At 40.1% G+C, this 27,639-nt stretch overlaps 1 protein-coding gene and 2 long non-coding RNA genes across 3 annotated transcripts; 1 reads left to right on the top strand and 2 right to left on the bottom strand.

The window, feature by feature from the left end:
• Positions 1-35: 35 nt before the first annotated feature.
• LOC122987886 lies at positions 36-24,362 on the bottom strand. The gene is made up of 3 exons (XR_006404651.1): positions 24,261-24,362; positions 10,546-10,555; positions 36-49 (listed from the first exon to the last, which is right to left on the bottom strand). It is a non-coding gene; the product is annotated as an uncharacterized LOC122987886 (long non-coding RNA).
• On the top strand, positions 9,869-19,692 carry LOC122987068. Its single transcript, XM_044358714.1, has 14 exons — positions 9,869-10,511; positions 11,262-11,467; positions 11,611-11,748; positions 12,351-12,489; positions 12,580-12,904; positions 14,029-14,170; positions 14,275-14,418; positions 14,502-14,570; positions 15,092-15,150; positions 15,952-16,142; positions 16,225-16,625; positions 18,090-18,189; positions 18,643-18,841; positions 18,932-19,692. The coding sequence occupies exons 1-14, from the start codon at positions 10,386-10,388 to the stop codon at positions 19,072-19,074; spliced, it is 2,382 nt and encodes a 793-aa protein (XP_044214649.1). The 5' UTR covers positions 9,869-10,385; the 3' UTR covers positions 19,075-19,692.
• Positions 17,168-18,653, bottom strand: LOC122987803. Its single transcript, XR_006404610.1, has 2 exons — positions 18,539-18,653; positions 17,168-17,700 (listed from the first exon to the last, which is right to left on the bottom strand). It is a non-coding gene; the product is annotated as an uncharacterized LOC122987803 (long non-coding RNA).
• Positions 24,363-27,639: the final 3,277 nt, after the last annotated feature.

Below are 27,639 nucleotides of genomic sequence, written 5' to 3'. Positions count from 1 at the left end.
GTCAGTATAATATTAGACCTGTAAAATAAAACCAGTGATAATATGTCAGCTTGTTTTGGGGTCTTTTGCCTCCTTGTGGCCACAAATGAATTAATGCAGCTTTTAAAGTATTCAAATCTGAAACTGAAGACTGAAGTTCGTCCCTCTCCTTCAGGCCGCAGGTCCCCTCAGACGGCTCAGGGAAGCTGCCAAGTGTCCCGATGCGGGAACCGTAGAGCATGAATATTAATGTAATTGCTTAATGTTTAACTCCTGCCACCGTAGCATATGCTAGCACAAGCCGTGAAGCTTGTATTTCATTTTGTGCTGCTCCAGCGGGACGAGCAGTGGAGAGAGATCAATGAGGAGACTGGATGTAATTGGGTGATTTACTTTGCTCCCCTGAGGGGATTCTGTCCATGAATCAATGAAATGGCAAAGGCGGTAAAACACTGTATCTGCATCAGCAGGGAGTCATCAATCATGAGCCGAGAGTCGTGAAGCGTCCTTAAGGACTTCTAAGAAAGACAGGAAGAGGAGGTGAAGTATTGTTTTCTCAATTAGCGTAAAAAATAATGACTTTACATATCATTTACTGTCAGTTGATCATTGATCAGAGAATATCCAGTAATTCTGTTGTCTAGACTACAAACATCTGTAATGTTGCCTCTACACTCCCAAAGTACAACGCAACAAAGTTCACACAGTAAACAGACTAAAGCTGCGTTGAGTCTGGTTGGTTTTCTTCTTCACAGCAACCACAAACAGGCTGCTTTTCATTTGGCGATGTGGCTCCTTGCTTCCCTCACACGTGTCTTGTTCTCACGTCTTAGTCCCTCCCAGCGAGGATGTGAGAGAGACACGCGAGGACGGAGGAATTTAATCCACCAAACGGGACGTCCTCGCTCACTCAAGCGTCATTTTGAGGTGACAGCAACTACTCCTGACCACTGACTGTATATAAAAATCTGGATCGCCCGCTGGTGGCTGGTGGCTGGTTGCAGTATAGATCATAAGTCCCGCCCCCTCCATGTTAGCGGATGGGATATGAGCCAAACTAAAAAATCAAACTGAACGCCAAATAAATTTTCCCCAAAGATGATTTCTGTCATTTTAGGTTGTTCTCATCACACTGATGTTTGTCCGAGTGCTCATTTCTCTGATAAGTTTGTTTTTGATGAGTTAACTGATGATATAAAAAGGGGGATGTGACGTCATGATTGACAGCTGCGACAGCCACTCTCAAACCTCAGTCAGGCGGTGGGACAGCTGAGGGGGAGTGTCCCGCCACCTGACTATGGTTGCAAATGACATCACACAGGAAACAAGATATTTTGGCTTCACTTTTGCATCGCGGCAGGAAGTGGAGAGGCGTCGTCCATATTTATATACAGTCTATGCTCCCGACGCACATCATCTCAACTGTCAAATATGAAGAAGTCAACTATCAATATGTAGAAATTAAGTAACAGTTTAAAAGAAAAACACCTGATAACTGCTCCAGTGTTTTATTATTTGAGTATAGATCCATAGCAACGTCTGGCAGTCACAGAATAAAACACAAATAGACAATTTAAACCTGTTAATTACTGAAAGAACAGAGAGGATGTAAAGAAGCAATAAAAACAGCTGTAGCCTGCAGAATATGTTTAAATAAAACATTTAGTTTGTGACAGTCTGACGTCCTTTTCAGGCTCAGACGGATGTTATGAGACACTTTGACTGCAGCGTCATATTTTCCTGAATGAGCTGAAAGATGCATTTGACACAGAAAAGAAGAAGAAAAGAAGCTTTTAAGCTTGAAGGATATTAATAAAGTAAATTATAAGAGTGTTTTTATGATTCAGATCTTCTACACATGTAATTTTTGTTTCATGAATAAATATGAATATCTGCTGTTGGTGTCGTCATTCCTGGTTTCACAGGTAATTTTCCTGACCTGCTGTATTACAATCATGTAGGACTATATTAATATCACATTATATTAATATTACATTAAAGCTGGCCGACTGTTCTTTAATGTCCCATCAGATCAGCTGACCAATCAATAACTAATCAATGAAGACATTTCTTCCACAGAGGACATACCTGTGGTTCCTTGCTCTGAGCTCCTCGTCTCCTCTGAGATGCCTTTAAGGGACCGGAACATCCTCGACGATGATGGAGGAGGAAGATCGGTTTCCGGGTCACGGCCGGAGAACGGAGGAGCGAGAACAGGAGGAAGCATAAATTAGCAGAGTGGAAATCACTCGTTGACTTTAGAGCAGGGTCGGCAATAATTTTCTAGAGAGGCCACATCAGAAATCTGCCACAGTGTCAAGGACCAAACACATGATACAGTAAGTCTTATGTGCTCTGCAACAGAAACAGTTTGGTTCTTCATATAGAATTAATTTTTCCTCATAAAAACATGTCAAACTGAATGTCAGTAAACTTCCTGTCAACCTGTTTTGCCGACTTATAGAATGGATTCAATGAAATAAATCAAATTAAATTATTGTATAATTTATTATATAAATTAAAGAAACAGCATAACAGAAACGCATATTACATTATGTCTCCACTTCAAAATAAAAGTTGCAAAGTTCATTTTAGTGAAAACCTGCCTTATAGAATTTCGTAATATGTTTAGATTTAATGAAATAAATGAAATAAAACAAATTTTCTGACCAAAAAACACAGTTTTCTTTTATAGTCAGAGATGGAAAAAAAAACCTTCCAAACATTATTTACTGAACATGAATAACTGCACTACTCAGCATTTTCTCAGAGAACCTTTTTTAAGCCCACTAATTAAGAAGGAGAACATTTCCTACACATAGTTCAGCTATCTTTGTAAATAAAGAGCACAGTTTACTTCTGAAGGCCTACAGATGACACAATTATCCATCTTTATTTTAGTTACTTGGCTTAAAGAAACGTACTGGGCAGCATAACAGGAACATACGTTACATTACATCTCCACTTCAAAATAAAAGTTGCAAAGTTAATTTTAGTGAGAACCTGCTTTATAGAGTCGCTGGTGACAAAATCTTCATCTGACTTTGTTTGCGGTCACAAACCAGTGCCGGAGTTTTAGTTTGTGGTGGGAACGTGATCATTAACACTTTAATTATTAACTCTTCAATACTGCATTCAATAGCAATATGGAACAAGAAAATGTTAGCAGAAAGGCTTTAAACTCTGGTTACGAGCAGCGCCGTTGATCATTTAACATGAAGTAAAGAAAGTTCACTTTTTACTGACACTATTTAGCTCCTTGTAAAAAAATCTCTTTGTCCACTTCCTGTTTTGTAGGACACATTTCAGTGCCGCACATTTCTTTAGACAAGAACAATGATAACTTTATTTCTTTCTTTAGCATTAGATTGTACAGGTGGGTGTTATTTCCTGCTAGACATGTCTTCCTGTTGCACCTCCAACAGCGGCATCAGCTGCAGGATCATCAGCCGAGGACTACTGCTAATTGATATTTGGCTCCTTCAACTCCAGAACATCTCCTGGTGTTGGAGCAGTAGCAAAGACGTCTCCCTAATGCCCCCTGCAGCTGGACCCCCAGTTCTCATATCCTTCCTCCTCAGTCGTAGCCAAAAGCGAGGACTCTGGTTGCTCTTCGGAGCTTAGCCCCAGTTATGAATGTGCCCCGAAGTGTCCGTGGTGTTGATATGCTAATGAAGCCCTGACAGCTTACTTTAATGGGGTAACCTAGCAGGAAGGAACCAAGTAGCCTAAACAGAGAGGGGAGTCTGTGTGTGTTAAACACTAATAAAACATACAGCAGTTGAACGGGCACAACGCCTCTAAAAGTTATGATGCAGTTGTGCTCATAAGTTTAGATGCCCTGGCAGAAACTGTGAGATATGTACCATTCATAGTGTTTATGGTTGTGACCATAAAGTTCAATTTCACTCCAAAGGACTTTGTTCCAGAGGTTATGAGGCTTGTTCAGGTGCTGTTTGGCGTATTGTAAGCCGGCGTATATTGTGTGGCGTTGGCACAGTAACAGCTTTTTTCTGGCAACTCGACCGTGAAGCCCATTTTTGTACAAGTGTTTCCTTATTGTGCATCTTGAAACAGCCGCATCACATTTCTGCAGAAGAGCCTGTTTTTCAGTTGCTTGTGGATTTTTCTTTGCAAGTCGCCCACTTTTCCCGGCAGTTGTGGTTGAAATCTCCTGATTGTGGTTTGGTATCAACAGAACCTCTAATTTTCCACTTCTTTATCAGAGCTTGAACACTACTGATTGGTATTTTCAAATCTTTGGATATTTTTTTCTATCCTTTTCCTGATTTATAAAGTTCAAGTTTCCTGCAGGTCCTTCGACAGTTCTTTTCCTCATGTCTCAGTATCCAGTACAGTCAGAGCAGCCCTGGATGAAATGTGCAGGGATCTATACATAGACACTAATTACAATCAAACAAGTCACAGGTGTGGAAACTTTCCCTTAATAGCCGTTTACACCTGTGTGTGTCAACTTGTGTGTATCAGGCCAAACATTCAAAGGTATATAAATTTTTGATCGGGGCAATAATTGGTGATTTCAGTTATTATGATTTTAAAAAGGACACAATTATATTAAAATAAATGTCTTCACCTGAACACTGTCCCTAAATAAAAGAGAAGTTTTCAGCATAATCAGTCATATTTTCCAAAAAAATGGCCAATATTTCACAAATTCTGCCAGGGTATGTAAACTTATGAGCACAACTTTAAACTGCGTATGTGTTAACGGCCATTAAACCAGAATTAACCTTTAAGACACAGAAGTAGAAACTTCCATCCACCTGAAAGTCTTATTCCTCGTGTTTTCCCTCCATGATTCCTCTTGACATCTGAAATGTGAAAGGGTAAAGCGAGGTGTGCAGCTCCTTGGCCCTGCCCGGGAGGCAGGTTAATTATCTCTGTAGTTTTCAGACGTGGCGCCCACAGCCGGTTTGAGTGACAGCGTCAGGACCCGGGATGTCATGGAGGCAACAGGAGCAGCTAATTATTTCATGAGCACTCGACACTCGGAGGACTTCTTCTCTGTAACTTCTCTGTCTGTCTCTGTTTTTTTTATCTCCTGCTTACTCCTGCAGTCACAATATTGTCAGTTTGTTGAAAGTGTGAGCTGCTGAGGGCATCTAAGGTTATGAGTAAAGAGTGAAATGCTCCTCTGCCGCCGCCGCCACCGCCGAGCGCCTCCTCTGTAAAGATTTTGTTGCCTCGCTGCAGCTTCGGGAGGGAGAGAGATAAGCAGTGAACCTTCTGTGAGGGTGAGAAGGGAAGATTTTCAAATTTATTTTGACATTCGTTTGTCGCGCTGGCCTCTTGTCAGGTTTGCCATCTCTGAACTGCCAGAGCTGTATTTCAGGTAGAGGTATTTTTTTCTTCTTCTTCTTCTTTTTTTTTTTTACAGCGTTGCCAGTGGCTCACCGCTCCAGTCTAATGAGCCATCTGGGCCTGGCGATGTACTCTGGCACCAAAGTCTCATGTCCTAGCAGGGGTGACACCAGCCCACATGGCCACAAACTCAATGAAAAGCATGCTGGGTGAAACGGGGTTAATAATGCTCCTACAGCAACATACCTGCATGTTTCCTCTCTGCAGTGCAGCTTTGGTAACAAATGAATAAAACTGTGATGTATTGGTGTGTAAGCAGGGCTGCAACTTAGATTTACTCTCCTGACCTGAAGACAGACTCGCCATCATGTCTGACTTGTTTAACTCTTTGATGGATGCAATTTGTCAAATCTAGTCAAGTCTAAAACAGCAGACAAGATATAAAGTACATCTTGTTAGATTCAGCGTGTTTTACATATTTTCGGGCTATAAATGAGTTTTGAAGTCAACTCATCACTGCAGATGTCACCTTCTAATCATCAGGTTTTGAGTTTTCTTCAGTGTCACAGTAATCCAGTGATAGTTGTCTGTACATCCACGGTCAGCGTGCAAACAGGAGCTGATAATAGATGAATCATTCAATAAATACAATACTGTATTTAATAAAGTAGTCCTTCAGCAACGCTGGCCAAGTAGTGCATTAGCTTTCTTGCAGCTGAATGATGCCAAAACAAACAACAAATGTGATTAATGTTATCGCATCACATTCCTCAAATTCATATATATCCAGCAGCCAACATATCTATATTGTTAATTTTATATTCTGGGGCTCGTCTGGACAGTAAGAAAAGGTCACAAACGAAGCTGAAACCTGGGCTTTGTCTTACAGGGAGCATTTACACTCGTTCATCTCAGGTTTTGGCTCTTTGACCATGTTTAACATAAATATCTGACATCATAACAGTATATAAATGACAGAGAAAAAGCAGAACATTTCCCCTTTAAGAGGACATTTACCTTCTAGTCGGAGCGTCAGTTATGAGAGGAGGAAAAAGAGTCGGTGGGTGGAAATATTTTCAAGACTAGCATATTTAAAAATGAAGCAGAGGACTGCACGGGATAATGCCTGTGTGTGTGTGTGTGTGTGGGGGGGGGGGGGGGGGGGGGGGCCTTGTGGCTACATAGCGTGTGATGGGAGGTAAGAGGTCAACGGCTGGAGAGACTTACTGACTCTGACTGACCACCGCTCAGTGTAGCATGAAAAGTGATGTAGAGGTGGTAGTCAGAGCCATTTATATAAAGATGGACGACATGACAGCTCCTCAATAGTGAAGCCAAGACATCTCTGACCCCCTGGTGCCTGGTTGCCCTATGGGTCATAAGTCCCGCCCCCCCTCCACTTTAGCGAATGGGACATGAGCCAAACTAAAAAATCAAAGCACATGTCAGATTAATTTTTTCCCCAAGATGCTTTCTGTCATTTCTGGTAGTTCTTATCATGCTGATGTTTGTTCAGGTGCTCATTTTCCTGATAAGTTTGTTTTTAATTGGTTAATTGATGATATAAAAAGGGGGTGTGACATTATGATTGACAGCTGTGATTGACAGACGCGGTCACGCGGCAGACGAGCTGAGTGACCGCAGCGGTTGAATCACTACCAGCTGTAGCTGCGAGTTACCAGTTAGTTTTAGCTGGTTTACCTCCATCATGGCACCCGGGTTCACTCGGATTCGGCAGCCAAGTTGAGGGGGGCGTGTCCCATAGACCATCATCCTGCCGCCCGACTCTACTGCGCAGACTCTGTTTGCAAATGATGTCACAGAAGCAAGATGGCAGCTCCAGATAACGCAGTATTTTGGCTTCACCTTTGCGTAGCGGTAGAAAGTGGAGACCATGGATGTATAAAGAGAACTGGATACAGTGACGGGAAATGAAAATTGCTCAGTAGCACAAGAAGCCAAAAAAGCCACTGTAAAAAATGACCTGAATAAAAACGTACTGTGCACGCTCTACGGGCCCAATGTGCCCATGGAGCGTGCTCAATAGAGACTTCTACTGGCCGAGACTTCCACTTTAGCCCTCGGCTAACTTGAATGGGGTTAAAATAATTAAATCATGTGGCTCTTCTAGACTTTTTACGGGGGTAGTGACACTTAAAAAAACGTATCTGCTGACTTACAGACGTCTCCTTCACAATGTAAGTCTATGGGGAAAAAGTCTTTTTGGGCCCAGTAGCATCACGTGATGTTGTAATTACACAGTTTGGCTGCTATGGCGCTCTTCCTGGGGGCTTGATGGAGACTCATCATCCATCTTTATATACGGTCTATAATCAGAGCTAACCAGCTGCTGTCAGCCGCTGGAGGTTTGACAGTCAGTAGAAGTACATTCATGGCCTTTTGTAGAAGCTTCTGTGTGGCACCTGTGTTGTAGCTGAGCTAGCAGCTCTACTACGAGAGGCGCTCCGGTATGTGCATCATTATGTAGCCGTGGCCCTGCTGTTTATCATGTTAAATTTACCATCATCAGCCCTGAATATCTTGTAAAGCTCTGAATATAGCACAGTTAGTTATCAGATGAAGAAAAGGAATAAATCTTTGGTTTATTTCTATAAACACGGTTCTCTGAGTAGCACGACGTCGCCTCTCTGTTGTCTCTTATCAGACCTGCTAACGCTACCAGTGGTTCTGTGTGAGAGGCACAAACTGAGGCTACAGTTAGCCGGTTGCTGTGATATTTATACTGATATGAAATAGACCTCTTGAGTCTTGCATATTATGTCACAATCGGAGAATTTGGCTGAACTTTATTTTCAAATCCAAGAAGACAGAGATAAAATTATTTTGAGCAGAAAAAGTAGTTTTTACTCACAATAAGTCTGTTGTTGGACAAATCAACCATATTAACCGATGTGATTAAATGAAAAAAAATGATTTGGTGTGTTGTTATTCTTTAAGAATTGTTAAAATACAGGTTAGGGCAGATCTTTATTAGGAAGAATTATCATTATCCTCACCAAACCTTTCAAAACAACCACCAGAATAGATCACTGATTCATTAAAAACTTCCTTGTTAGATTTCACAATCACTGAATCATCTACTATACGTCATAAAAACTACTGTTCCTGCTTCTTTTATCTCTCTTCTTCTCTTTGAATTGGAAGCACTCCAGATCAATAAAATGTTGATTATCAAAGATGAATGGACCCTTTTCAGTTTCCTGTCCAGTTAGATGTTCAAGTTAACCCGACCTACTTATATCCAGACAGACACGTGCTGAGGCTCCTCACAGCTCTCATGTGAAAGGACACTTAACTCTTTTGATCCATTGATCCATATATTTAAGTGTTTACTTCCTTGTAGATTTAGCTTGATAAGTTTTAGACTGACTTCACATGAGTGTGGAAACTCAGCCGTTCGTGTGCAAACAGCATCAGACTATTGCAAAATAACCACAGAATCCGTCATGCCGATGTATACGTCAAACTTATAGATTATGATTAATTGGTAAACAGGTCTGTCCAAAGTGTTGCTGGGAATAACACATTTTTATTAACAATACAGGTAGAGGTGTGACTGTTTAAAGGTTCAAAGGTTTTATTTGTCACATGCAGGCTTGTTATGGTTGCTCCATAGGTATGATAAGATAATATAAGAAGAGAAAAGAAGAATAAGAAGGGAGGGGAGGGCTTAGGGGAAAAAAAGGAAAGATTTAAAAACATTAAATGTACAAAGAATGCGTAAAAAAGCATAAATAAACATAGATAACATACAGTATGTACACTTAATGTATAGTGTAGTTAGCAGCAGGTAAGCACTAAACACTATATTTGCTACATTTCCTGATTAATAGCTCTGACAGCTTGAGGATAAAAACCCCTCCTCAGTAACAGCACAGCCCTGTCACCCCAGTAACAGACGGTTACTGGGGGTGAGGGGTTTTTGCGATGTGCTTCACCCTGTGGAGGTCTTTGAGGTCCTGAGAGGAGGGAGCAGCTGCTGCACCAGGTAGAGATGCTCTGGATGGCCGCAGTGCAACAGGTTTTTTTAAAGTGGCTGGTGATGCTTTGAGTTTCAGAGAGGGATGTATGGTTCGTCCTGTCTTCTGTAATCCACCAACATGTCTTAATATTTTACTGTAATGTTGAGAGAGAGGCGGTTAACATGGTACCAGGCATCCAGGTAGACCCTCTCATTGTTATTAGAGGTGAGACCCACCGTCACCGTGTCATCAGTGAATCAGTGTTGAGGGTCAGGCTGCAACACCTGGAAGTCCAGTAGCATGTGACTGTAGAGAGAAATGTAGAAAGGCTGGTTGTTAAAGGAGGAGATGGGCGTATTATTACTGTTATGAATACCATTTGGCTGATATAGTTGTAACTACTGCTTGAAAAGTAAGATATCAAAAGTGTTTCATTCATTAAAAGTTCTCATTTAAAGGAAAAAAAAACTTCTGAAAATGAAGATGAGTTGTTTTTTTAATGTACTTAACATTCAAACTGGTAAACAAAACTGCAAACTAATAAATTAAGTATCAAAAGTGTTTCATATTTGAAGGGGAAAAAACAACTAGTCATTTATCAGTATTTCATTTGACATCACATGAATATTTGAAAATGAAGCAGGAACCGATATAGAACAAATTTCAATATTTTTATGACAACAAACCACAATTTTGACATTTTTTTCTGCATTTACTTCCCATGTTCAGAAAGGTTGATGCTTGGAAAATAACTGAAACACTTTAAAACTGTCATTCTGAGTTATCGGGGCGAGAATTGTGTACAAACGTGCCGCATTATGACAGAACATTGATTGAGTTGAAGTTTCTGGGTCGGATGAGGAAGTAATTTTGCCGGGAATTTTAGTTAATAAGTTACATAAACATCATAAGACTTGTTACAGGTTAACATGGTTGAATAGTCACGTTTCTTTGTTTATACAAACCAGTTTTACAGCTACAGGCCTATTGTTGTAAAACAAAGTGTGCATGCTTCTGCACACACCCGTACCTGTATATAAAGATGCTGCAGGTGGATGTGACAGGCAGAGAATCTGGAGACAGAGGTGAGTTTGGTGCATCATGGCTTCCACACGGCTGCTCCTGCTTCCACTGCTGCTGCTGGTTTCACTGGTGTCTGCATCACATTACTTCGGGGGAACCGTAACCTTCAGCTACAAAGGAAGAAACCCTGATGGAACATTCAAGGTGAGAAATTTAACTTAACTTTTCACTCTAACACATTTTTTTTTCTGATTATGCAACAGAAATTCATCATATACCAGGAATCATTTGTCACTATATTTAAATTATTATTATTGCTGTCAGTTTATTTAAGTTTGATTATTGTCTGATAAGTTTCTTTAAGTACAATAAGAAGCACTAAATACTGTAGAATTATTTTATTTATTATTTTTATTTTGCCACGACTTTATTGATAAAAAACCTTCCTTTTTGTGTCATTAAAAATACTCCTTCATACTGATATTGCTTGCATGCTGAATATATTTATATCAAGAGATGCAGGCTTTTTATTATTTAACCTAAAAACCTAAAAAAAAAGACATAAGAGGTATTTTTTGTTAGTGTACGTCGAAATATCCAGGAAAGATTTTTAAAATGATGTGGTCTGTTTTTGTAAAATGTTTTTTTGTTTTTGTTTGTCAACAATATCCAGGTTGTCGAATAAGAGCTTAGTTGTTTCTCATAAACAAGACACATTAGTTAGCTTAAGGTAAACTTGAGTATAATTTTTTGACGAACATACAACGTTTAGTCGTTGCTGCTCAAAAATGATTATGAACAAAACAGATAATCGTCCTTCTTAAAATGACGATAAAATTCATGAGTGCTATAACTGGTGTGTTACAAAAACGTAATTAAAATAAAAATATCCTTAGCTACAGTCGAGCCAAGATCTCTGAATGCATGGTTGCTTATTTCGATTCTTTTCCACAGGTGGACGTTCGCAACAGGGCGACTTTCGACGGCTGTCAGCACTCCCACTCCTGGAACTGTTACTCCGGCAACTGTGGCTACAATGTCAAAAGTCAGAGAGGCGTACTTGACATGAGCACAAATGCACCACAATCTAACGGGCAATGGTGTGAAACTGAAACAGTGTTGACAAAACGTATCACAAATGACAAACCTTTTCAAATGAGGTAAGTTTTTTACTTAAAGTGTGTGAATAATAGAGTAAAGTTTATGGAGCATCCAGTTGCACATAAGTGGATATTTTGTGGCTCTGCTTATCATAAAATTAGTGTTTATTAGATGCTGTGTTGTTTGTTTCCACACCTACCAGTGCAGCTAGCTGCTGTTGGATCCCAACACGTAACTCTGTTAGTAACTGGAACCTACTGACTTCTGTGGATTTGGGAACAAGATCTGACACCAGAGAGCCAAACAGGTCACCAGACATTGCCATTCTGCCTTTCCTACGGTAAGTCTCTTGCAGTCAGAGTGAAACTGTCCTCTAATCATCAGAAACTGTTTAGAATTTGAACTCGTCCTTCTTTGGCGCCCCCCAGTGGTTGTACTGAAAAAGACACTGTGGTGGCAAATGGCCATGAAAGCCCAAAAAGACTGAAATGAATGTGCTGAAAGCATGAAAGCCTTCACACAAACTGTTTCTGATGTCTGAACAAAAACACATATCACCAGAATAATCTGGAAAATGATAATATGCCATAAACATCCGTGGCTTCAAAATAATTTATTCATTGAATAATAAGAGTGTTCACTTATTTTAACTGTCTGTAGTGCAAAACATGAGGGAAAACCACAGTCTTCACAAAAAGAAAACAATTTACAAATATCTTACCTGGAACCAATCACAAACCAATTATAAATCAAACAATAAAATAAAGTAATTTTGTTCTCTTTTCATTATGAATTACAGTAAAAGTATTTCTGTGACTTCTGCATGTAACAATTTATGAACTCTACTATCCAACTACCCGCATGTTGCTTTATACTTTCAAACAATTTCAAGTTTCAAAGTTAAAAAGCTGTTACTAACTCATGTTAATGTGCATATTCAAGGGTTCCTCAGAACTGCCCACGAGCATACAGGCTGACATCCTTTGATCCTGATGGTGATATAGTTCAATGCAGATATGGAAATATTTTAGGTGCAGAGTGCAGCAGGTGCAACCAACCTTCAGGCTTCCACTTAGATCAGGTTAGTTGAAAAATTCCTATTTCATAATACATTGTACAGTAACGGACTGATACATTTCCTCAATCAACTGGTAAATGTTCACCTTTTTAGGGCTCTTGCACATTACACTACCGCTCCGCCAATGCCAACCCCAGAGTTTTTGGATTTGAGTTGGTGGTGGAAGACTTCCCACGACGACCGATCACACTGGCCTACGCAGACAGATCCCGCTCCTCCAGATCTCCACTGGCTGCGAGGAGAAAGAGACGAGCCGCCACCCGAAGACCACCAACTACCGCACCACCTCCCTGGTGGTGGCAAACTGCAACCCCAGCTTTCCCAGCTACAACCGCCCCTCCGCCCGCTGCGACCACAGGAGTCCCGTACCCCAACACTCCTCCCCTCAGCAAACTACCTTTGCAGTTCTCTTTGCTTGGTAAGTCAGGTTTTACTCCTCATAACTGTCTGACTATATTTTTCATGAGTCAATCAACTAAATTGCTGCGCTGACCCTCCCCTCCCCGGACAATCCCCTCATAATGGGTTGAGACATTCATGCATCTTGCAGCTCTGGCGACGCCTTAATGTGTGATATTTACACAGGGCCGTAGCAAGGATTTTAGAAATAGTGACAGCAGAAGTCCAAGTCTTCCCCGCCCTCGAAGGTTTGACCAGAAACTAAAAAAAGTCTCACTCTTGAAAAACACTAATTGAATGTTTAACACTATATACTTTCCATTATTCCTAATCGAAACTATTTAGTTTTATTGTCTGTACATTTTGTTTTCCAACATGAGGGTCTCTGTACTGTGAAAACCATGTATCTCCATTCACATGCTGTGAAACAGTCTTATTCTAAGCTTAAGTTTTAAAAGGTTTATTTAGCCTAAGAAGTAGCAACATGTTCTCAACTCATAAAGAAACACTTAATACTTTAAAAAAGTCCTCCAATCATTTAGCATTGCACTTGATTTGGAAAAAGAGGATCAAAATCAATGCAGCAGAGCAAGAGAAGGGTTTTTTGTATTCCAGTTATTCTTCTTCCTTGTCAAATCCTGCTGACTACATTTACCCACAACATAACTAAACCACTGACTGTTTGTTTGGAGTTTTGGGTGAATCATGCTAGTAGCAGCTAATGTAGCCTGGAACCACTAGCCCCAAGCATAGATGAGAAATGGACCACAGAAGTCTGGATTTTTCTTCATTTTCAGACTTGTAGTCTTCAGCCCCAATCGACTCTGACTCAAGGACATCACTTGAGGCAATTTATCTTTATTTTAGCTTTACTTTGATGTGTAAAATCAGTGGAGTTCCCCTTTAAGAGTAGCCGAAACAGACAAATTCTGGGAAAAAATGCAGTGGACATGACCTCAGTGTCTTTGCCTTTGACGGCTAATGAAAGACATTTGCTGTGACATCACTAGATGCCTTGGTGTGGCCAGACTGTAAAAGCCTGAAAGTTTTGACCCATAAAGAGCAGCACAGGAGCAGTTTTCTCACAGGTATTGAGTACATGTTGCGCTTTAGAATTTAAATTGATCTCTTTTTGAACTCCAGTGGACCCACCTGCTCCCTCATGTCAGGAGGGAGAGTACCTGCCAAGGTTTGTGAATCCAACACCCCAAAATGGAGAACGCATCCATGCAGAGGTCAACAAAGAGGTGGAGATCAGAGTGAAAGCACAAGCCAGATACTCAACGTAAGTGAGAACCAAAGTGTTCAATGTGGCAGCAAAACATTCTCATCAAATAACATCAGTAATCACGAGGAAATCTCTGGTTTCTTTGTTTTGTTTTCATACAGATTACATGATATCATCATTAGTGGGCCAATGAACATCAGTAAACACAGGACCACACATGACGAGTTTGTCATTAGGTGGACGCCTATTCCAGAGGACTTGGGAGATCATTATCCGATCTGCTTTGCTGTTGAATCATTCACAGGGTGAGCCTTGGATTCATTTCTTTTATGTTTGCATTAGTATGTTTGTGTAAAACTGTGTTTTAACTGTTTTACATATTTAGCAGGTCTGCTGTAACCGCCAGTCAAAGCTCAGTCACTGGCCATCACCATCACCATCCCACCCCGACTTCACAGTAAGTGACATTTTTTGTGTTTAGTGTTTTGTAAAGTACATCTCTAATCAAAAAGGTAGAATGCACCTCTCATGTTGTGACTGTGAGATGAGAATTGATATAGGAAAGCTATGATAAAAGATGGAACCTTTCAAGTTGCCAAGATGTAAAATTATTAAACTCAAAAAAGAAGCAAATATGTATCAAAGGTGAAATCTATATTCAAAGGTAACAGAATCTGCATTTTCAGTTTTTATAATTTTCAAGATTTTATAATTGTAAGAATAATATTAAAAATTTGCAAGAAAGATTAAGGAGAGTTTTGTATGACCATCAGTTTAACTTTAACTGAATACAATACAAAAATACTCAATCCATCCACCATATCTTTATACTGTAATTAAATTGAAAATCTCTTTTAGTTACCTAAAATATACACTTTTGCAAGTTTGATTGTATTTAGGAGACAAAAAATAACAATAATATGTGGCATTACTCCTCTCAGTTAAAGTGTTAAATCAGTGCTCACCAATACTTTTCAGGTCCGGCATCTATCAGTCTGAGATGAGGTGCATTCTGGTGGACATTAACAAGGAGCAAGGTGAGTCAAAGGCCGACTTTAGTGTCTAATTTTGTAGTGTAATTACAACTGTAACAGTGTATATTTTCACCACATATATCACCTGCAAAATGCTATAAATAAGTTCCAAATGTAGGCCATGTTGCTGGTGTACACAGAAAAAAAACCTGTTTTTTGTTTTTTATAAGTTGCTGTTTTGGCTACCAAACAGAATTCAGAACAATGCACAGCACAATGGAAAGAAATGTAGCGTTACAGTCTTTTTAGTGCCAAAGTCTCTCTTTTTGTTACTATACTTCCACCTGCAGCTCAACAGGGAAACACTGTCCGAGGAAACACAAAGAGGGAATTTGATGCTAAAAAGACTGTAAATGTGTCAGATATCCACTTGATATGACTAACTCAGACTGCTGAAGCTGAATAGAAGCTTCACATCACCTTTTAAATGCATTTTTGCGTAAAATGACTGTGGATTTTGGCCTCCATCTTACATTGAAAGCACATTTGACGGGGATCTTTTAAATATCCAGTGTGAACAGGAGGAAAACCTCTTTCACTGTTCATGTGGACACCTGACTGCTGTTTTAAGACACACTGGAAAATTGTCCTTTAAACAAAGCTGCCTACTAACATATTCAGCAGACAAAATATAGATATATAATAAAATATGAATACAAAAATATTATATTTTAATATAAGTACTTCATTAAGCCTTATTTTCAATCTAAAATATTGCTTTGGTTGTATCACACTGTATCGAAAATATGCAGTTTTCAGCATAATGTGGGAACAAAATGGTTAAAAAAATTTCCCTTGCTCTAGTTGAAGCCAACGTGATCTGCAGTGAGTCCACAATGACAGTAGAGGTTGACAAATCTTCACTCTCTGGTCTCTATGAGGATCATCTGCAGCTCAGTGATCCCACCAATACCGCCTGCAGCCTCCAACGCCACTCAAACAGCACACATGTCATCGCTGTCATCCCCCTCAACGCCTGCGGTACTCAGCTCGAGGTAATGAAGGGTCATTGGTTTCATTATATGCTGTTTGTGATCGCTGCTTTGAGGACTGAATAAATAACTTTTTACTCTGCAGGAGGATGAGGACTACCTCATTTTCAAGAATGAAATCACAACGGTTGACAACCACAGAGACCTGATCACCAGGAAACACCTGCTGGAAGTGGAGTTCTACTGCCAATACCCCAAACGGGGAAATGTGACACTGGGTTTCACTGCACACAGGAAGAATGTCACAGTGTGGGAGAAGGGCTTCGGCACATTCACCTACCAGTTTGAGTTCTACCAAACCAATCAATTCCAAACCATGATCGATCCAAATTCATACCCTCTGGAGTACGACGTAGGGAGCAGGATCTACATGGAGATCGACGCCTCCTCTTCAGTCAACGGCACTGAGATGTTCGTGGAGTCCTGCAGGGCTGCACCGTATGATACCCCCAACTACTGGCCAACCTACCCCATCATTGAAAATGGGTAAGCATGAGTACACACCTCAATCGCTTTGTCTATTCTCCTTGTGTCCAGTATGTGTGGGTTTACTCTGGGTGCTCTGGTTTCCTCGCACAGTCCAAAGACATGCAGGTTTGATGAAGTGGTGACTAAATTGCCATGGATGTGAGCGTGAATGGTTGTCTGTATAAACGGTGACCTGGGTGCACTGTGCACCACCTCTCGCCGAGTGTGAGCTGGGATTTACTCTCTATCCAGATGGAAATTAAATGTCAATCTCTCCACCAGTGTGTTTCTGCTTGTAGATGGTTACCTCTGTCTACCTTTAGAAGTTTACCTATTTGACATGAAAATGTCTTGATGTTCCAATGCCTTAAAAATCACTGTACTTCATATCTTTGGTATAATCATGTTTCTTTTCCTTATCCTGTAAGGAAATTACATGGATTTTGCTCATGTTTCCTGAACGCTGGGCCCCATAAAGCATGCTCACTAGAGACTTGCACTGGCTGAGCCAGCTAACTTCTGGTTGGCTCCCTACTTGAATGAATGAATGAATGAATGAATTAATTAATTAATTAATACTTTTATTTTCATGTCTGGTCATTTACATGACACATCCCTCATGGAATAATACAAACACATTAACCACCAACAAACCAAACATTCCCACATGATGACCCACCATAATCTAACAGCACAATACGTCAAACATAAACATAAACCTCCCACAAATGATGCTGCAGGAGATATCCCACAATGGAGAGACAACACATGTACAAAGACAGCCCCACAATAGGTGAGGGTTGAAACATATACTGACCGGTAATTTCTTCGCCACAACAGTCCGGTACAACGCCTGCATTACTGCTGCAGCGATCCGCCTGTCAACCTCACGCTCCATCTTACCCTCATACCCTGAATATAACCCAGAGATACTTGAACTCCTTCAATGGTGCAGCAACTCCTTCCCAATCCAGAGGGAGCAGTCCACCTTTTTCCGGCAGAGCAGCAAGGCCTCAGATTCCGAAGTGCTGACTCTCAATCCCGGTTGCTTCACAGTTGGCTCCCAGTGCTTGCTGGAACAGAATCACATCATCTGCAAAAAGCAGAGAAGGAATCCTGAGGTCCCCAAACCAGACATGCTCCTTCTCCTGGTTGCACCTTGATATTCCCATACAGAATTGGTGACAAGAGGAGTCACTTTGTGGGGGTTGTGACACTCAAAAAAATGTATCCACCATTTCACAGCTGTTCCTTTCCAATGATTATGTGCAAGGAAAATGCTTTTTGGGTCAGTGTGCATCACATGACAGACCTGGACCTTGTAATTACACAGTTTGGCCACTTTGTCAAATTGGCTTCATAGCCCGGTGCTGTTCCTGGGGGCTTAGCAAATACCTCAGTAGCATACTTATATTCTGGCCATATAACAGCATCCACTGTAGACAGACAATGTTTCATGTCTCTTTTTGTTCTTCTGATTAGGTGTAAAGTGGAGGAGACTGTTGAAATCCATTCCACCGACAATGAGAAACAATTCAGATTCAGCATGGAGGCCTTCAAGTTCATTGGATTGCATGACCAGGTAAGGAATGAACTATTTAGTTAGACTGGTGCAAATTACTGTGAGAAGTTTCGTTTATTTTGGTACCTTCAGAAAGAGCCAGACTAGCTGTTTCCAGTTTTTTATGCTTTAAACCAAGCTAATTGGCTGTTGGCTCCATACTTAACGGACAGATGAGAGTGGTGTTGATCTTCCCGTCCAATTCTTGGCAAGAAAGCGTTTACATTTATATCCCAAAATGTCAAACTATTCCTTTCAACAAATCATTGCAATTCATAATTTCCTTTTTTTATCTGGCAAGTTTTAAAAATGAGCACGTACCACTTGACTCAAATGGAATTGACGATTAGGTAGAACAGCACCGACTTACATGCAGAAACAAAGTGGAGTCTGAATACAACTCTGCGATTCGTTCACTTAGAGACACATCAGTATATCTGCTGATATAATGACTGCATGTCCTGTTATATTCAGGTGTACATCAGCTGCTCAGTCCTGATGTGTGAAGCCGGGAACCCCAACACCAGATGCTCACGGGGATGCGACAACTCCACACAGTCAGGTGGTCACCATCATCATCGCAAGAGAGAGGCCGTCGTCCAGAGTGCAAGCCACTTTGTTTCCCAGGGTCCACTGCGCCTAAGGAGATCAGCAGAGAGCACTGAAAACACAGGTATGATTACATGAAACATAAAATGTTCTCTGAACAACACAACTGCCTTGTTTGTCTGCCTCAAATTCAAATTGTTTCTCTTTTCTCCAGTGACCCACCTGAACCTGAACCTGAACCTGGTATTCATCGCTGGATGTCTTCTAGCAGCTGTTGGCATGATCAGTGCAGTGGTCATGTACAAAGCTAAAATGTCAAAGGTCAAATACCAACCCTTGCCCGAATTTGAAAGCTAGGACAGCAGCGTGTGCAGAATACCAATTCTGTATTCATTATGTTTGAATTTATAAAGCAATTTTGATCATTTCTGCTATCAAATATTGGGTGTTTGGAAATAACAGGTGATTTATGTGCACATGTAAATGAATCAGTTTTATACTGAAGGATAGGTTCACATTTTCTCAAATCTTAAAACAATACTTACTTGTTCATTTGTACATTAAAACAGTGTTTGGTTACTGCCATTGCTCCCCTTGTTCACTCTGAGGTGATCTGAGGACAGACACTATTCAGTCCTCATTCTGTATAAAAATTACCTCTTAAAGGAAAATTCAGGTTTATTTCAACCTGGTATTTCCTATAAATGTGGCAGTTGTGGCTCTATGTGTCACGCTAACTTAGCTCTCTCCAGCTCTGTTACTGAGATTCAGGTGAATGAAGCCTCATGTATCATGACGGTTATCGGGGCAACGTCTGTCAGCTTCCTACTGCTTTGAAATATGATTTTTACATCTTTTCAAACATTTGTTTCTGAATCTGAACGAAAGTTAACACAGAAACTACGGATGTGCAGAGAGCCCAGTATTTGTATTTGTATTTGTATTTGTATCTGTTTAGGCAGCAAAATTATTTGTTTTTGTATTTGTTTTTGAATAAAAGTGGAAAGAGGCTTGAAAATCCTGTTTTTGTCTTTATTGTGCTTTTAATTTTTGAAAACACAACAAGTGTTCATGAATAAACTATCTTATGAAGGAAGTCCTCACACCGGGTCTCCAACTGGAGTCTCCCAGATCATAGACGACTGCGCTGACTACTGAACTAAAACTTTACTCATCACCTCATTGCAGACAGACCTCTACCTATTTAAACACCCATAACACAGAGACAGCACAGCATGTAACATGTAGGGAAGAACTTCAAAGGTTATTATTGCTTTGCAGTTTTCATTTATTGTCTATTTTTTACAACCAAACTTTGTGGAGAGGAGAAGGGGAACAACAGGTTATGGAGAGTCCCTTGTGAGCAACTCCAGGACTGATGTCCAAATTAGGAAGTATGTGTCCTGTAGCAGGTGGATGTGACTCCCCTCGTTGAGACCTGCTGATATACGTAACAACGGAGCAGAAAAGAGACACTGAGAAAGTCATGTAACTGACCTGCGTGCTGGTATTTGACATGGTTTTTTTTTGTCTTCCCAAAAGCAAATAATGTATGAATCAAATATTTGTAAAAATTCCACTATTTGTTCTTTGCTGAATAATGTATTTGTATTTGGGCACACAGTAACTGGCCTCCTGTTGCAGCCATTATTGCTAACTGTGTAGAGAACTACATCCAGGGCAGCTTGAACATCGGTTTGTTTACGTCTGAGGCTGTGGATAGCTCAGCGTCCTGTCCCTGCTAGAGAAGTAGGAACCTAGTAGATAAATAAAATGGTTCATGTCTGCAAGTTTCCAAGTTGGGAGGATAAAATGACAGCCGGCCTCGTTCTTTTCTTCCAGTTGATTTTGTGGAGGTAAAAGTCTCCAGGATGACTCCGGCTCAAAAAAAAATACAGTTGGCCAGGCAAAGTGAAATGACTCATGATCGTCCTCATAATAGTCTGATAATTTAATCGAACAGACGGGATAATCTGTCATTCCCTCACAGTCTAACTGCAGTGAAAGTCAGCCTCACACATGTAAACAAACCGAATATACGCCAGGTTCAAATAAACCAATATTTTCCTTTAAGGTCAGCTGAAGCCAATGTGAAGCTTCAACAACACACATGGCTGCAAACTCAGTAAAAAGCACACTGGCTGGGTGAAACAGGGTAAATAATGCTCCGACAGCTTTCCTCTCTGCAGTGCAGCTTTGGTAATAAATGAATAAAAGTGTGATGTGTTGTGTGTAAGCAGAGCCGCCTGTAAACACCTTAAAGATTTAGTATCCTGCCCTGAGGACAGACACGCCATCGTGTCTGACTTGTTTATCCCTTCAAGATTTTTCACTTTCAATTTAATTTTTGTTTTATACTTGAAAGTTTTGTTCAGTTAAAGGCAAAGTAGAGAAAACTTTGCAAACAAAGTGCTTAGAGCAGCTTGAAGCCCCGATTTTAGACTTGCAGGCAGCTTTTCTATATAAGTTAACCTCAAGTTATGAACTTTGACCCTGCTTAACATAGATATCCAACATCATTACAGTATATAAATAACAGAAACCCCAATATATACTATATAACAAAATGTTCAGTTATTATAAAACAAATCCAGTCCCATACTCTAGTGTTTACCAGTATGTTTTAAACTTCTCTTGCAGAACTCTGATTATGTGCACGCTGACTCACAGATTCGGCCTCCCGGGGCACCTCGCCAACAATCTGGCTGTCTGTGATTGTGTCATTCACAAACATTTTGCCAGTAACCGTCTTTATTTCCAAACAGATCATTTTGTGACTTTAATGTCTTTTTGTTCTTCCCTCTTATGTGTCCCATTACTATTTCTATAGTTGTTTATGGAAAAATAAAAAGGCTGGTGCAGGAAATTGGCTGTAATGTTCAAGCTTTAACTTCTCCATTTAAAGACATAAATCTGTGCGCCGGGCAGTTTAAACAGTCGTCTCTCTGTGTGCTCTGAATTTTTATTTCCTCCACTGGGTTTGACTCATGCTCTCTATCTGTGAACTGCCACCACACTCTCTCCTTGTGTGTTTATTTAATGGAGCGATGTATTACACTGATTCATTCATGCAAATAGCGCGACCCTGCCGTGTTCTGTCTCCTAATCATTTGCATAGTAATCTCAGTGGAAGTTATTCTCAGCTGATATCTGGGAGGCGGCTGGCTGAGCCTCATATTAGCTGCTGGAAAGAGATTCATGTTGTGTTTTTTTTTTTTTTTTCTGCCTACACTCAGACTGTTTTGTATGTAGACTTATGCTGCCGGCTACAGCTGCTGGTTAATGTGCTCTGGTCTCGTCTCACGGTGTTCCTCCGTTCACTGTTTATAAGGTGATTGACTGTGTGTGTGCAGCATGATTATATATATAGAGAGACATACTATATTTCATCATGCTGCACATGCTCAGTACAGGCAAATACCTAAACGTGATCAGCAGGCCGATGAGGAAAAATGTAGGAAATCACCAAAACAGTCAGAACAGCATCAAATCACATTCAGGAAGGAAGCTTACATAATAAACTGAAGTAAAATATCCCGTCACATGTTTATTACATCACTAAAGGAGGCTCTTTTCAGTCCTGTTTGATGGTTAGTTTGCAGAATATCTCAAAAACATCAGAAACTGATGCTGGAGCTTTTGATCATATCACATTGACTTCATCAGCAGATCAGATGCATTTTAAAGGGGACATACTGTGCTTTTTGTGATTTTATGTTATTTATATCCTGCTCTGATGTCGGATGTTAAACATGGTCAAAGTTCCAAAACTTGAGCTGAACGTATGTAGAAAATGCTGCCTGCAAGTCAAAAGTCAGGGCTTCAACCTGCCGAGAACGCTTCATTGGCAAAGTTTTTTCTACTTTGCCGACGAGCTGACATCATCTGATCACACATGGCCATAAATGACCGTCTGCTCAGTAGCCTTGGTTGCTAAGGTGGTTGCTAAGGTTATCCCACGTGTTGTTCACATTGTCCACTGTCATATTTCGGACTGCATTTCAGCTCCAACACTTACGGATGTATTTGGGAAGTTGACATTTTGAATAAAGAAGGAGAAAACTGTAAATCATGCAAAGATATTCCAGTAGAGCCCCAGAATATAAACAGAGACCTGCAAATGTGCAGAATATGAGCCCCCTTTAAGGACTTCTTGTCCATGTTGGCTTAAAAAGCTGAGGGTCAAAGGTTCATCTGCTGATGGTGCCATTAGAGGAGGAAGTAGGATAGAGAGAGGTCAGTAGGAGTAATCATCTCAGGAAGATGAATGTCTGTACAAAAATCCCCCCAATCCCTTCAATAGTTGTTGAGAAATTTCAGTCTGGACCACAGTGGTTCGGTTATCTATAGAAGATAATTAAAGGGGACATATTCTGCACATTTCCAGGTCTATATTTCTATACTTCTACTGGAATATCTTTGCATAATTTCCAGTTAAAAACTTCTTATTTATCTTCTACTGGTCCTTTATGCAGCACCTCAGTTCAGCCTCTGTCTGAAACAGGCCGTTTTAGCTCCTGTCACTTTAAGGCCCCGCCTCCCGATGAGCCCACTCTGTTCTGATTGGTTGCTTCGTCTCAGCCGACATCCGGTGACTGAGGAGTCTACGTAAACAAACCATTAAACAAACTATAGTAGCAGGATTTCAGGATTTCACTTCTTTTTCTCTGAGGTTTTCTCTGCTCTGACACCGTGCGCTGAATATGAGATTAAAAAAATAACACACAACTTCAAAGCCTGACATTTAGTTGCAACGTCTGCTCGTGTGTCCTTGGCAAGCAAAAAAGGCCTCAACTGATCTGTGTTTGTATCAGTCAGACACATGGATAATGCAACAGATTCTTCCTCAGGCGCTTCTGTATCTGAAAGCTGCTTCTGAATCAGTAAATTAATAAGTGACAGCAGTTACAGTCACTGGAATACGTAAGTAGGGTTTCAAGGCAGGCCGGAGTACATAGAAACACATCACTGCTAAACTTCACACATCAGAGTTTATTCAGAATGTTAATGTATATGTAATTTTTGAGTTACTTGAATACTTTTTATGAACAGATACCTTTTAGTTAGATAAAATGACTTACCTTAAAGGACCAGTGTGTAGGATTTAGTGGCATCCAGTGGTGAGGTTGCAGATTGCAACCAGCTGAGTGACGTTTTGGGCCGCAGCAGGCAGCTGTTTTCAGAGAAAAGGCTGTAAAAAGCTGCTGTACACTACCTGCTCAGCACCAAACGGCAAACAGACACAGTTAGCTGTAGACTAGCTGGTGAACATAGTGGAGCATTTAGCAGCTAAAGAGCCAGATATTTCCCTCAGGAGTTGGTAGAGAGCAAAAACAGAGCTAAAAGAGAGTGAATATTGGACTTACATTCACCAGGTGGACTGAAACTCCAAATGAATGATAACGTTACTCCGTAACTGCTGGATGTGAAGTAGGCAGCTGTTTGCTAATACGTTAGTCACAACTACTTTTTAAGCAGATAATGTGAGAGAAGTTATGTTTACAGACTATTTTACAGCAAAAAAGTGGACAAAAAACATAAACAGTTTTAACCAGATTGAAACTATAAAGGACCAAAAATAGAACCCTGAGGAACCCCACAAGTAATTATTGACATTATCAATGCAAGGTTGATGTTGCTCCGTAACTGCTGGATGTGGAAATAAGCAACTGTTTGCTAACAAGTTCAACATATCAACTTAAAAGCTGATGATATGTCAGAGTTGTGTTCACTGCTTGTTTCTGATGAAAACTAGTGAGCAAAACATCAGTTATTGCAGGTTTAAAGTTAATACACAGATCAATATCTTCACTTTGGTAATAGCTTGTTCACATTTTATCATCATTTTAATAAGTGACCTGCTGGTGGTGCTAGAAGAAAAGTCAGGGGATGTTTGCTTGTTTGGTAAAGATGTGTGACTGAAGAATGTGACACTTTTCCTCAATCTTGAATTATTGTATATTATATTAAATTATAATCTTTTGGTCACATCCTTTTGGACTATTAGTAATGATACTTAAAGCAGCAGGTAAATGTAAAATCAATGTAGTTTTGATTATTTGTGACATAATATATTTTAGAGCTTCTAAATGCAAAATAATCCATCAAGAAATGATCAGTTCATCCAAAAGCATTCCTATCGCCATTGTTTCCTCACTTCAAAACAACACATGCAGTAGGTCAAAGTTTCGGGTCACATGGGAACAGTACAAACCTCCGGTAGTCCATCTCAGTGCGAGATGATCTGTCCTCCGTGTGTCTTCATGAAAGCCGGGCCGGCTGATGAAGCTGCTTGTTGGATGAGTGTGATGCAATGAGAACAGACAGGGAGGAGATTGGTTTGTCTGGTGCTGCCACGGTGATGGATGCAGAGGAAACCTGGAAGACCTCACACACACACACACACAAACACACAACCCGCAGCCCATTGCATCTATATTTAACCGTAATAAAACAAGATGAGGTGATACATTTCAATTCACATGAAACCATAACCACATCACAACCTCATCTGGTCCTGTGTTTGGAGGAAGAGTGTAGCAGTGGAGCTTAAAATGGGATGAAATTCACTTCTCTCTTCCCTCTGATCCCATTGTCTTCGGGCATTTTTTGGAATCATAAATTCAAATAAACTCTTCAAACTTATTATTCATTTTAAATCATAATATCTAATTGTGCAAATATAATAATAATAATACCCTTTATTTATATAACGCTTTTTCAAAAAGAGGTTTACAAAAGTGTTTCAGACATAAAAACTGAAAATATGCAGAGCATTAAAGATTAAGAGATAGAATAACCAACTAAAAAGCCAAATCAGAGACGTACAGCATTCTGTAGTTGGTTTTGTATTTTGGATGTTTATCAGGACATTTTAGTCTAGTCAGTGAGTGAAGAAGACAGACTGACCTGGTTTTTATTGACATTTGTTATGGAAAAAAACCTTCTTGTTTTAGAGAAAATCATCAGCCTTTCTTAATCTGCACTCAACAGCAGGGTTACTTTGTAATACGTCACAGTAATATTAATACTTTTTTCAGTAACAGTAGTGTGAGGGATTACAATTTGATATTCAGTGATTATATTACAGTTACTAATCTCAGTAACGTTACTTTTACACTTCGACGTGCTCGCTGCCTTATTGCATTAACGGAGGATTGATAGCGTGCATGCTAACGTTAGCCACAGGTACATTCAGGAGTCACCTGACGCTGGTTTAGTTGCAGCTGAGGTCGGGACGTCTACAGCTCTGTGTGTCGCTGAGGCTACGCTAACGCTAACGCTAATACTAACAGCTGGATGGCCAGTAAATCCTTCCAAACTGTTTCCTGCCTGCTTGTTAAACCACAAACGTCTGTCGGCTGAGTAACAAAAGTAAAGTAATGAGCAGGCCCTCACAGTAATCTGCGCCCACAGACTTCCAAGGACACCTCCACAGATTTTTCCGCAGATTTTAAACCAACAGAGATGCTGCTTGTAAATTTAATGTTTGAGTGTCATGTTCTCAAAATATGTTATGAGAAGCTCTATGTATTTAGTGTATGTATGTTTGTATGGTCTTATTTTTAACTCTTATTCCTGTGAAGCACTTTGTGAATTTCATTTCTGTGAAAGGTGCTATAATAAATAAACTCATTATTATTATTAAAAGATATTTGGTGAAGTTGAGGTCAAGGGCCTTACCAGTTATTAATGGTTAATGTTTTCGCAAATTAATTTTTGCTCTCTCTCTGCTCCACATTGAACTTTTGCACTTTTCCAACAAATTTTCACATTTTGTTCTGAACTGTTTGTGATGAAATAAAAATCTCAAATTCAATGGTTTTACTAAAATCTACTTTCAGCCTGCTTGAGGTAATATTAGTAATATGTTTTAATGTATTGTGTGTTTGCTTATTTTTGCTCAAAAACAATCTTTGTTATCTTAAATGAATATTGTTTATCACATTACAAGCAAAAAAAACATTCCGCTAAATTACACAGATTTTTATTCTGGATCACTGCAGAGTCCTGCAACATGTTACATTTGCTGCTGAATAATCAGTAAAGTAACAACGAGTAATATGTAATCAGTAATTTTCAACTAACACTGGTCATCAGTCACAGCTCAACTACTGTTCCAGTTCAAAGTCAAGTCTTTGGGAGATAACTTGTATGAACTCTGGGTAGCCAAGTATCCCAGAATGCATTTCACACAGACCAGTAAGGTCAGAGGATTAACGGCTTTGTAGTGTAAGTTAACACAACGTACACAATTAATAAAAAATGCAGTTTCTGCCTGGCACAACACACAATCAGTGTGTGTTAGGCGTGTAAAACAGAAGAGAGCAGACATGAAGGATATAAAAACGCTTTGAGTCACGGCTACGTGCATAAAGTACGAGTGAAACGCGAGATTTTCCGCTGCCTTTGAAGACACCTGTATCGATTAAAATAAAACATGCATGAGACAACAGCAGCCTCACGGTGTGTTTATTCCTCTGAAACCTTATTAATTGTGTGACCTTTTGTGAGGATAGATTTTATTATCAGCTGCAGCCGGCTGGACATGTGAAGCATCACCTGATAGATTCTTCTGGATTAACACACGGCGCTGATCACATTTCTGTCTGTGAGTTATACTTACAGATACCAACGTGGGCGTTAAAAGCATGGCATGAGCTTTTATAAACACACACACACATTTATGCACTCACTGAACCAAGAGAAAGTGTGTATGTGTGTGTGTGTGTGTGTGTGTGTGTGTGCTTTAGTAAGCTGTCATTTGCACTAATATGTCAGTGTTTCCTGTAATTGGCTCTGTCGTGTTTGCGGTTCAGCATCATCATGTGTAATTAGAGTCAACACTTGTCAAAATGCAAATTTTCAAAAGTCACGTTGGTGTGAAACCTCAACTTGGTGTGTCTGTGTGTGGTTGTGTGT

Source organism: Thunnus albacares, chromosome 1 (genome assembly GCF_914725855.1).
Source record: "Thunnus albacares chromosome 1, fThuAlb1.1, whole genome shotgun sequence".
Classification (NCBI taxonomy): domain Eukaryota; kingdom Metazoa; phylum Chordata; class Actinopteri; order Scombriformes; family Scombridae; genus Thunnus; species Thunnus albacares.
Note: the sequence above shows the minus strand (reverse complement) of the source record. Positions and strands in the feature narration are given on the sequence as shown.

Excerpts from the sequence above, each read along its gene's own strand:
- LOC122987068 (XM_044358714.1), top strand. The coding sequence starts at position 10,386 with ATGGCTTCCACACGGCTGCTCCTGCTTCCACTGCTGCTGCTGGTTTCA. Across the intron at positions 10,512-11,261 it reads ACCCTGATGGAACATTCAAG|GTGGACGTTCGCAACAGGGC; the intron begins GTGAGAAATTTA and ends TCTTTTCCACAG. Across the intron at positions 15,151-15,951 it reads GGACATTAACAAGGAGCAAG|TTGAAGCCAACGTGATCTGC; the intron begins GTGAGTCAAAGG and ends CCCTTGCTCTAG.